The sequence below is a fragment of the Carassius auratus genome, unplaced genomic scaffold (genome assembly GCF_003368295.1).
Source record: "Carassius auratus strain Wakin unplaced genomic scaffold, ASM336829v1 scaf_tig00217020, whole genome shotgun sequence".
Lineage (NCBI taxonomy): Eukaryota > Metazoa > Chordata > Actinopteri > Cypriniformes > Cyprinidae > Carassius > Carassius auratus.
This window is the reverse complement of record NW_020528854.1, coordinates 13,496-26,319: the sequence shown is the minus strand read 5'-3', so window position 1 is coordinate 26,319 and position 12,824 is coordinate 13,496. Positions and strand designations below refer to the sequence as shown.

Here is a 12,824-nt window from a genome sequence, read left to right as displayed (position 1 = left end):
GAAAAAGCTGACTTAAACATTCGCTTAACCAGAGCTTATGTAAACCTATTTGCATCCAGAGACTTAACTAATGCCCATTCTGAACACTGATAAAGTGAAAATCCTAAATGACCACAAAGTTTTAACACTTCCCCTAGTCAGACATCTACTTAACAGTGTGTGAATCTAAGACTATGGACTCCAAAAAAACAAGCAGTAGGCACTAATAGTTTTAGAGAGGATGACACACACTGCCCGTCCCCCCGCAGAGTGAATGTCAGAGGTCCATGCGCAGAGAATAGAGATAAATGTTGATACTGCTGCTTTGTATTCATATGACCTTTATTTGCGCAGGAAAGTCACTGGAAACTGATTCTCTTCAGTGATGACATGCAGAGAAGAACAAAGACGTGAATCCAACTGAATCGATACAGCACCGCTGCTAGAGAAACATGTGACACATGAATTTTGATCAAACATTCGAACCCACAGTTGCAGCAGTAAAATATCAGTTTAAACCCCAAATGTTTCTGGACACAGCGGACAACCTAAACCGACTTCACCGGGCAGGAAAATGACCCTTGACATATTTAAAACTGCTTTGATATGAGTGTCAGCTAAACAAATATGATGCCTTCAGCTTTGTGTTCAATAGAACAAACTAAAAGCAAAAAAAAAAAAAAAAAAAAAGCAACCACAAAAAAGAAAAGGAAAAAGAAGAGGCTGAAGGAAGACTGGTTATGCAGTTAATATTAATGTAAATTACTGGGGATGGACAGAAATGAGATAGAAAGGAGGGAGGGAGAGAGAGAGAGAGAGAAAAGGGGAGGAGGTGAAGAAAGAGAGCCAAAGGGGGTAGGAGAAGGAAGAGGGAACAGAGAAAGGGGAGGAGCTGGATGAGAGTGAGAGGAAGATGCTGACTGGCTGATTTATTCCCATCTCTCCTTTTCTATTTATAGAGCTGCAGCCTGAGAGCCACCACTGTCAGCTGTACCTGACTTATTATACAACACTTTCTCCCCATTCTCTAACACGCTCACACACTTGTGTTTCTATGAGGGTGGGGACATTTCATTGACTTCCATGGTTTTATAATGAGCTAATGACGCTTTTGGTTCACAACCCTGTTCCTAACCTTCACGCAAACCCTTATATTGTCATTAGGATATTTTTTATATGTTTATTAAGCCATGTTCCTTATATATACTGTTGGTAAAACCTATAATTTCATAACAAAAAAATATTGCGCCACTGACTTTAGACTTTAGACCAGGTTTGAGTTGGTCTATGGCGCAATCTATTTTCAGCTCCTTAAAATATCAATGCACCAGCAATGTGCCTGAACACACCTCCTTTTTTAGACCAGCACGCCCATTGGCACACAAATGGGCGCAAATATATTTGCTAACTAAACAACGTGGTGCTGGACGGGAAAATGCGAACTGCACAGGACTGAAACTAGCAAACACACTTGCACTGCGCCTTGCATCGCATAGCGCCGGATGTTTGATAGAGCCCAGTGTGTACAAATTAACAAACATACATGCACAGATAAAATGACCGGATGGCTCGAGTTTTAATGACTGTAAAAAAAACAACAACAAAAACAAAAAAAAGAAGATGCAGACACAGAGCCAAACAATTAACCCATGTTTTACCTATCATCAAAGCATCCTAGGTGTATATGACTCAGAAAACAAGTCGCCTCTTGGCTTAAAGAAAAAAAAAAATTGTTGTTGTTGTTTTTTTTGTTGTTTTTGTCTCTCCGCCGTGCTTTCCTGTACGTTTTATTATGTATGCGTACACTTTATTTGATTACTTTTGGACTGTTGAAAAAGAAAAAAAAAACACCAGCTTACTTCCATTTAAATGCTTCAGAGCAAGGATATATATATATATATATATACTGTATGTAACTCCGATTGGATTCATCTGAAAGAAGAATGTCATGTACACCTAGGATGCTTTGAGGGTAAGTACAACATGGTCTAATTTTCATTTTAGGGTGAACTAACCCTTTAACATTTTTAATTACCATAACAAAAAATGTCAAATAAAAAAAAACAAGAAGAGGGAGACACAGCCAAACAAGATGTCAAATAAAGTAAAATAAAAATCTAATTTTATGACAAAATAAATTCAGCTGAAGGGCTATTCCTAAAAATAAAATAATAATAATTATTATTATCATTATCATTATTACTACAACTACTAGGTAGAGGCCCCAGGTAATCTAGATTTAAGACCCCCACTGTAAAGCTACATAAAATGTTCTTTTGACCAGACTTGATGTGCTGAGAGAGATGACTTGCTGTTTTGAGCTTTGGGGGGTTTAGGAAGGTGAACGGTAGATGTGTGAGCTCCAGTTGAGCTCCCAGAGAACCTGGCAGATTGGGTTTATGGGATACATAGGAGGACTCACAGGTGTTTACACCACACTGACAGGGGGCAGCCAACTGGGAGGCACCTGCCAATCCATCTCACAACAATCCCAAAACACACACTGTGAGCGTGGGACAATGTGTGTATGGCTGGGAATGAGAAAAAAAAAAAAACAGAAGGGAAGCTGCAGTGTTGTTTGTAGCAATGGATGTAAATGTAGGTCAGAGCGGCTACTAGTCAAAGCATGACCATTGGGTTAGCGATACTCTACAGATAGTGTACCAGCAGCAAAGTCAAAAATACATTCAGGTTTTTTGTTTGTTTAGAGAGCCGATGAGGATGACTCTCACCATAGACTTCCTCACAATACACCATATCCCCATAGCAACCGGCAATTCCTCATTAAGACAGTTTCTACGGTTACTGGGGCCTTCTCATTCATAACTGTTTCCATGGGAACAAGAGCCATTTCTCATTGATAGAATCTCAGCATCACTGCGCTAACAAGGCCAAAGGAGGGGTTTGATAGGTTTATAAACATACATGCTCTGCAGTCTGTCCAATACATAGTTATTATTTTTTGAATACAGGCACAGTATACATTATCTCTATATGTACAAGGGGGAAACAAACACTATGAAATATCAACTAAAACATTCCACTGTATTTTATATGGCCATACAGAAATCAGAAATCATGTGCATAAAGCAAACCAGACTCAATCAACTGGCTCCTTAAATAATTCTCATGTTTAAATCTCCTGCCCTGAAGGAGCTTTTCAGTGTCCTTTTTGGCCTATTTCTCTGTGCCCCCCCCCCCCCACCTTCTTTATTCTGTATGATTTAGAAGCATATTTCAATTCAGTCATGGAAGCTGCCAAACAAAAGGGGTCAGTTCCTTTTGGTGTCAACGCCAAAACTATTTTGTCTGACAAACAAACCAAACATGAAAGTAGATTCATGTCGGAAGACTTAAACATCTTTCCACGATTTAAATACAATACACTCTGATGTTCATTCATGTTTATTTCGTTTTTTAAGTAAATGCACTCGGTTCATGTGCCGCTTGAACTGAAGTTCTACAGCGATCTGTCCCAACACATTAAAGAGCTACAATACAGTATTGATTGTTTGAATAATGAAAAAAGACCAAATTTAAATGCTCAGACTTTATTTCATACCAGAAAGCCATGCCGCTCTGACGTCACACTCCAAGTTCTCACTAAGTGAAAAATATATGAACGTGCCAGCAGACAAGACAGAACAGGTTACTTCTGGTATGAAACAAAGTCTCAGATTTCAAATTTGGTCATTTTTAAATGCCATTTTGTTGCTCTTTAATGTGTCGTGACAGATCACTGTAGCACCTCAGTTCAAGCAGATTGTAAACAAATTGTCTAATAACAAAATAAACTTGAATGAACATCAGAAGTTTTTTTTTTTTTGTCAATCACTGAAAGACATCACCGCCACACCATTTTTGAGTTTAAGTCCACCCATGTTAATCCATCCTATCTGGTTTGTTTCTCGGACAAAATGGTGGATTCAGTGTTATGAGTGTTCAAATTGCCCTTTAATCAAGCTCATTGTGAAGGGTCAATAGCAACCTCACTCAGGAATGACAAATGTGTGTGTTTTTTTTTTTTTTTTGGAATAGCTCCATTTCAGCTAATGTATCCATGTACAGGAAGATCTATTTGCAATAACTCTGCCAGTTCAGTCTTTTAACCATACTGTGTGTGCGTGAATGGTGTATTTCCAAAACTGTGGCTGACATTGCAGCTGTTTTATATCACATTTTGATGTGTTTTAAGCATATTCTATCAGAAAATAAAGAGACAAAAGGCTATCAATGTGTGTTATATCAAAGGACTAGGGCTGAGGTGTTGAGAGAGGACGTATCATTTCATCTTCAAAGTGCTCCTCAATTGAAAGACACATCCGCCATTTACCTACCACAGCAAAGAGTGAACAGCTGTGAAGAGAGAGAGAATATCAGCATGTGAGGAGAGAGAGAGAGAGAGAGAGAGAGAGAGAGAGAGAGAGAGAGAGAGAGAGAGAGAGAGTTGTTGCATCTCAAGGCTTTGCTGGATGATTGATCATCTGCAGTAGTGAAAAACAGGTTACTGCAGCAGCTCCTGCACACACTTCTCTCATTGGCTTGCTCTACACCCATACCCCCCCCCCACTTCCTCTCTCACACATATACACACACAAGCCACTGCTTGTTTCCAACCTATTGCTTCTCCAGTTGCATCTTTCTCTTCTTTTTTCCCTCTTTTTCCTTTCTCTTCGCTAAACCCTTGGAAACACGGAAAGACAAACCCGATATCACACTGCAGTTCACTCCACCAGCCACAACAGCTGCTCTCGCTCTAGTCTCAGTTTCTCCTACTTGCTTCCCTTTCCACCTTTTCCCTTGGCTCATGATGTATTTGTTTTTCTTCTAAATAAATTGTTAGGCAGTTTAAACAGAACAACTACTCAACCTACTTCAAGCGTTCACTGTGCACATAATAAAGACTGGAGTGAGGAAAGAAAATGGCTGCAGTAGGCAAACAGGGCTATAGCTCTCCTCCCTACTGCAGCCAACACACCCTCTGACCCATTTACACACACACACACACAGTCTCAGAAAGATCAAACAGAAGAATATAACTCTGAATGTACACATAAAAATGCATATACTGTATACACAGACAAGACATGGTATAAACGCACTTATGCTTGTACCCTTACAAAAATACACCATTGTAATCATTACAATGGTGTTAACACAGACATTTTCTAAACACCTTTTTTCCTTTGCTATATTAGCATATATGCACATAATGATAGATAATTGCGAATTAGTATCATTATTTATAATGATAATAATAATAATAATAATAATAAATACAGCTGCAAGCAGCAATTATGGGGCCAAGCACTACAGAAGCAAGCCTGAGATCAACCGCAGGAACGAGAGATTAAAACTATTTTAAGATTATTTTAGTCAAAATGGCTGAAAAATCATAAATACAACCACTAGTAATATGATTTCTTGGCTTATCACTTTTGACCAATAGGGCACTGTACAACAAGTGTTTCGTTTATCTACACGAAATCCAAAACTTCTTGTCATTAAAGTCTGAAGATCATCAACAGTTGATGAGAAGTTAAAAAAAAAGTAGGGTTTCAAAATAAATCAAAATGATGGACAGGAAGTTCGGCTGACTATGGCAAATTAGTATCTATGTTATCGGCATGACCCAAGGAATATTTCCTTACCAGTTTCATTACAATAGGCTAATGTAATCAAGAGCTATTAGCATTTTGGGAATTTTCATAATTAATGGTTAATGAACGGTGGACAGGAAGTTCAGTCAATTAGCCCAAACTTTTTGAGTACCATCAGGGCATGGTGTCAAAGATGCTTACCGAGTTTCAGGTCATGCTTTTATAACACACACACCAAGTTTGGTCTCAATATGCCTAAGCATTGCAGAGATATAGCCTCACATGCATTTTTGCATGCTTTTCATTGAATTCTTTTGGATGGTTGGACGAATCAACTTCCATAACTTTTTGCCAGCATATTCTGAAGATAATCTGGTAAAACTTTGGTGACAATCGTTGCAACGTCATGGATGAGTTAAAAAAAAAGTAGGTTTTATGAACAATTAAAAATACCGAAAAAAACTTAAAGTTGTGATTTTTGAATTTTGGAGTTCATTCAACTCTGCGTAAGCCAATGATTCATAGGAATTTTATTTATTTATTTATTTTACTAAAATTTTCTGGCTTGCAGTCCAAAAGTTATTAGCATAAACATGAGCGCAACTCTGGACAAGTGGTAGCACTAGAGAGTTTGAGTTAGAGTCTCCAAATTAGCTATGGTGACTTTTCTCACTGTCCTCTATCAGTGAGCCAAATTTCACAACTTTATAGGCTTGCTGTGGAAGAAGAAGAAGACAAAAATCATATTAACGGATACAATAGTTGTCTAAGCAGCTTCGGTGGTTGGCCCCTAATAATTATAGTAATAATAGGTGCTGTTGTGTTATTAAAGTTATTATTTGAGGTTGTAGTACACTGGAAAAAAATGCCGTATAAATTATTTTAACATATTTTAACAAATTATTTTAATAAAATGTTAGGAAATTTAACCATTACAATGAACAGCAAATATTCTTATAGTGTAGTAATTAATTAACAATAAAGTAATACATATTATTAATTAACAATATACAGTAAACTAGCAGCTTATATATTTATTCATATATTTTAAGATTATTCCACTTTATATACATAACTGGACAATCAAAATGTCAAAACTGCTACCGTGAATTTTTACAGCCTCAAATTCTCTATGAAACACATTGTATTTTATAACCTTCAGCACATGGCTTATAATTTATAACTTGCCATATAAAACTGTTTGTCACGTTAGAATTAACCACATTACCCTTCTTTTAAAAACTGTATGCCCGAGTTAATTTACTTTAAATTTGAGCACAAGGTTTATAAAGTGAAAAATCAACCATTATATTTTCTTATACCTTGCCTTTATTTATAATTATATATATATATGTCCTTCTCAATGTTATATTACATTTAAATGTATGTATGCATTTAGCAGACGACTTATAGTGCATTCAGGCTATCAATTTTTACCTATCATGTGTTCCCGGGGAGTCGAACCCCCAGCCTTGCACTTGATAACGCAATGCTCTACCAGTTGAGCTACAGGAACACTAGCCTTAAGCTGCCTTGATAAGACACAAAACTATTTGTCTAACAAAATATTTAAAATCTTATCAAGTTTTACTTGAAAAGGCACCAGGTTCATAGAATGACACAACTGTGTGAACTGCACGAAAACTCACTAGACACATCTACACTCTTCAGGCAAGACGCAGTACAAATCAGAATATGACAGCACTGAGAATCAGTTCACTGCTGATGTGACGGAGCACGTCACATGACAAATGTTTTGGCCGCACATACCTCCTGCACATTCTTCACAACACCCATCATGCGTTAAACTACCAATAACAGCACATGAGCCCCACCAGGGTGCTAGCAATAATGCTAACTGAGCTACTATGGATGATCAATCAAGCTTGTGGATTGTAGGTCAAGTGGCAATATCTGTCTGAGCCAACCTATTAGCACCTCTGTGTTCAGTCCTAGTTCTCAAAATTACAAGCTAAACAGGATGAATGAGCGAATTTGATGTGTGAAGAGAAGGATGGAAAGGTTACAGCTAACGTGCATACTGCAGAGGAGGGGAAAATGTTTTTAGCAATGCTCATAAGTTGAATCTTAAGTCTTGAGAACCAAATCAGCACATTAGAATTATTTCTAAAGGATCGAGTGACACTGTAATGTACTGTAAGTAAAATAGATAACTATTTTAAATGATAATAATAATAATTCACAGTTTTACTGTTTACACTGTATTTTTTTATTACAAAAAGCAGGCAAAAGCATGCACATCAATCTCAACTGTGTGCTCGACCAAGAAACAAGCGGAAGAATATTTAAATGCAAAGCCGGCAACACCAAAGCTCCAAAAGTATGAAAAAATATATTATAAAAAAACTATTGTATAGCGTATGTAGTTACATTTCGAGCTCGCAGGCTCTTCATCAGACAAATTTACAACATTGATGAATCAGTCTTTATAGGCCTACCTCCAAGTGATCAAAGGTCACATGACCGTACAATATTATCATGATAATAATATCACAACAATGACATATTAACCAAGAAGAGAAACTAAGAAAAAATAAATAGATGAAACAAAACATATAAAGCTATGCAAAATACAAGAATATAATTATACAAGAATACGAAAAAAATTATACAAAAAATACAAGAATATAAATTAATTAATCAATAACATCAATTATTACCTGCCTATGTACATAAATACAACTAATAACCATAAAACATTTATTACTAACTAAATATCTTTGGTTCAAAAGAAATGGACGAATATCAAAGACCTAATTTAATCCTCTAGTGGACAATGTGTCTAGTGTATAAATCCATAAGACCTCACACTGTAAAAGCAATTTGATGATATCACCTCTGCGATGTGGATACTTAACTACCTCAATGCCGCTGTACTGAAGGGTGGAATTTGAGGGTCTCAAATCTGCAAAGTGCTCTGCCACCATACTTTTTGAATTGCAATGTCTGGTAAATGACACAAGGCTTACACTAAATAGTATCTCGGATGTTAAAAATGTTACCCATGTGAGGATGTGTAAAGGTCAACGTCTATAAGTGCAAGTTTTACATAAAAGCCTGTTCACACCAAATCTAGTGGTAATATATAAGGAAACTAATTTCCACAAAAGACTTAAAAGACTTACACAAAAGATATTTTGATGCTTAATGCAGCCTTAAAGACTTTACTCTATATTAAAAAAAACACACACACAAAAGACAATAGAAGAAATGGTTGAATATTTTTGTTTTGTTTTCTTAGCACAAAATAAGATTCATAAGATTACTGTTGAACCACTGATGTCACATGGACTATTTTAACAATGTCTTTACTACTTTTCTGGACATGTCAGTGTTGCTGTCTATCTAAAATACCTTAATTTGTGTTTTGAAGATGAACAAAGGTCTAACGGGTTTGGGATGACATGAGGATGAGTAATTAATGACACAAATTTCCATTTTTTGGGTGAACTAACCCTTTAAAATTATTATTTTTTTATTAAATCCAACATCTTTATATGAATAGACCTTATTTAAAGGGTCAGCCAAAAATGAAATTTTTACTGTCCCAGGACCACTCAAAACATTGGTTTAATTATTTGAATTAGAATGATAATTTACACTAAATATGTTATTATCGCATGCTGTTTTATAAATGTACTACTATAATGAGGTGCAGATATTTGCATTAAGTAGCAGAAAATCCAGGTATTTTACATAGCGTAAATATGATCTATTTGCACTTTTCATTTAGTGTAAATAACCTCTAATTGTTATTAACACTTAGTGTAAATAGCTGCTACCTTAAACAAAACAAACACACTAACTTTCACTTTCTGTGTTTTGTTTAAGCACTGTGTAAACTTTCGCCAGACTTTAAGATATTGGAGTAAGAGGGCAGTAATCTAGGTAAAGTATGTCTAATCATCAGCCTTTCTTCTGCTCCTTCCTCTTCCCTTGGATTGTCTACAGCCCTGTGCTGTCTCGTCATCCTTCATCCTTGCCTGTTTCTCTTTTTTTCTGTCTTGCTCTCTCTCTCTAGTGACATTTGTAGCGTGTCCTCACCGCTTGTATCCGCAGTGCTGCTCTGATCTGGGCTCACCATGAGCTCATTAGGTCAGGAGAACACAACATCACTTGTTACAGCTGACATACACACACGTCTACACAAACACATGCAGAATTCATGGGGAAAAATGGCAAAACAGAATATAACAGCAGGCAATATGCCATATTATGTGCATGTTTAAAACACCAACACAGCGATATTAAAGAGCTTGTGAGGTAAATTCACTAAACAGTTGCACTACTTTTGCACCTGCTTCATCTTCACTAGCCACCTGTAATCCAGTTCAACCAGGCGTTATCTGTGCTGGTTTAGCACTGCATCAGGTGTATTTAAAAATTACTCATTGTCATTATTTTCAGCACAAACACACCTTCTTTCTTTGCTAATTTATCAATACATTTTTGCAAATCGCCTTTCCCAATAATGTGATGGTTAGCAAGTGTCACGATGAATGCAGCTAATGTTTACCGTCTCTCAGAGAGTGGCTCGGAAGAGAGAGGCGGGGTCTGCAGAGCTCATTAACATTTCAAGCACAATGCAATAAAACAGCTTGCTGTAGACAGAGCTGTTTTGGACAGGGTAAAAAGGGTGTTGTTTTACACTACCATTGAGATATTTTAACCAAACTATGTTAAAAACTTTTCATTAAGACCCTTAAGAATCATATCAACTTGTGGAAAATGGCACCCGATGACCCTTTTAATAGCGAGAACTTGGCCTTAGAATAGACTTACCCAGTAAGCACCACTACAAAGTCCATGACATTCCAGCCATTGCGTAGGTACGAGCCCTTATGGAAGGCAAAGCCCAAAGCCAAGATCTTAATGCCTGACTCAAAACAGAAAATGCCGATGAAGTAGGGTTCGGTGTCCTCCTGTGAGAGAGAAACACAAAGGGACAAACAAAAAGAAATAAGAGTGTGTAAACATGAACTGACCACTAGATTTCTGTGACAGGAATGATACATCAGAGACTGATTAGTTCCTGTGTTTTCTGTTGAGTTACATGGCTTCTGGTATCACAATAAACGGAAACAAACAAACACTGATCAACACAACCAGAACTCACCAAGCGCTCAGACATAGGAGTCTTGTCCCCGTCTGGAAGGTGCTGTTCCAGGGCCAGGACGATGCAGTTAGCAATGATGGTAGCCAGGATCATGTACTCAAATGGAGTGAGAATCACAGGTCAAGGAAAATGTTTGAAACAACATGAATGTTACAAAAGTTTTGCAAAGGACTGTAATTTTCAGATGTCTGCTCCAGCTGACATTCCAGAAAGATATAATAATGTTAATATAGTAACACATATAACTTCATATTTAAAAACATTATATTAAATGATAAATACAATCATGAAATGGATCACAGTCGTATGTATTCTTAAGAGCAGTACTAAATAACTACAAAGTACTAAATATGGTTTACGATCTTATTTTTAAGATTTAATCCCTTTATTAAAAAAAAAAAAACTAAACAACTTACAGATTCTTTAAGGGGTATGTAAATTTATGAGCAACTGTACTGGCTCTCTAAACCTCAGTGAAGAATCAATATATCTGATACTGAGAGGGCAGACATTCAAACAATCAGCCTAAACTGATTACTTCGCAAAATCACATTAAGCCCCTTGCGCTTAAAAATGCAGCAGTGCTTATACAGAATCAAATCTAACCTCCCTGAGAAAATGCTTCATAAAGTGAGCGTAGCATCATGCTCACCCCGCATGGGCCAGAAAACAGCTCGCACCATCTCCTCGTACGGCTGGTTGAGCCTGTGGCGAATAAGCTGCTATTCATGCTGAAATAATACATGCTGTGGATGAGTATGAGTCAGGCAAATTCTGTATGCTTTACATGACCTCATCACTCGCCACATATTTACTGCAGGCCGATTTGTGTATGCATGCATGTGTGTTGAGAGCCAGCACGAGCTTAGAAGGTTAGAGCCTGCAGTGTGATTTAAAGTGACATGCCTCTTTGGCTCAGTATACACAAGAACTTAAGGGTGGGTAGGATTTGGTTATCAGGACTGATATAACACACACTCACACACACATACACACAAACAAGCTCCGTTACAAAACCTAGAAAGCTATGACAAAGTGATGTGACATACAGCCAAGTATTTAACCCATCCAAAGTGCATACACACAGCAGTGAACACACACACACACACACTGTGAACACACACCCGGAGCAGTGGGAAGCCATTTATGGGGGTTCGGTGCCTTGCTCAAGGGCACCTCAGTTGTGGTATTGCCAGCCCGAGACTTGAACCCACAACCTTAGGGTTAGGAGTGAAACTCTCTAACCATTAGGCCACGACGTCCCCATGGTATGCAGATGGTAAGTTTAAATCGTAACGTAACAGAAGCAGCAACAGTTCATTTATTTGGGATTGTGACAGATGTGAATGAAGTGTATTATCAAAAAAAGAGAAAAAAAAGGGAGCTGATATGCATGGTTAGCTGATTTCAATGTGGTTTAAGCAGACTAAATGACTGGAAAACTCCAACATACTGTACATCACCAGAAATAACTTACTGGTAGACAGAGTTTTATATATATATATAATATATATATATATATATATATATAATTATATATATATAATTTAAAACAACACTTTAATTCAATGCATGCCGGTGTTATTTTATTAGCATTATTCTACTATAGTTGTTAATAATATTTTGATTTTGATTAGCAATTTTGTTTTTGTTGTGATTTTATTAATTTTTTTATTAAGTTTTATTCTATGTTGGTTTTAATTTTAGTTATTTTAGAAATTCAACTTTAAACAAAAACTAGAAGTTTGGAAGTTTCAACAAATGAAATTGTTCTTATGGTTTACATTTACATGCATTCATTTAGCAGATGCTTTTATGCAAAGTGACTTTGGCTTGAACTTGATGCGAGCTGCAACCTGGAGCCAGTGCAGGGAGATAAAGAGAGGTGTGATGTGGGCACTTTTGGGTTTCAGATTTTCAGTTAATTTTAGTTAGCAATGTTAGCCCTAATGCTGGTTTTGTGGTATCATATACTCTTTCCCAATTCCAAGGCTTTTTAAAAGATACTGTAGGCAACTTAGTTTTGCCACTTCCTAAGACACTTATCTTGACCTAATTCCAACGCGGTCCATAGAAAAAACGTTATATCTATAAATCTTAAGTTTTCC

At 36.9% G+C, this 12,824-nt stretch overlaps 1 protein-coding gene across 1 annotated transcript in view; it reads right to left on the bottom strand.

Moving 5' to 3' along the window:
- Positions 1–10,817, bottom strand: part of LOC113099701 (voltage-dependent P/Q-type calcium channel subunit alpha-1A-like) — a 50,022-nt gene extending 39,205 nt beyond the window's left edge. The window contains 2 exon segments of the mRNA XM_026264628.1: positions 10,383–10,522; positions 10,717–10,817. Of these exon segments, the coding sequence (XP_026120413.1) occupies positions 10,383–10,522; positions 10,717–10,809 (233 nt within the window). The 5' untranslated portion in view covers positions 10,810–10,817.
- Between the last annotated feature and the right edge of the window lie 2,007 nt (positions 10,818–12,824).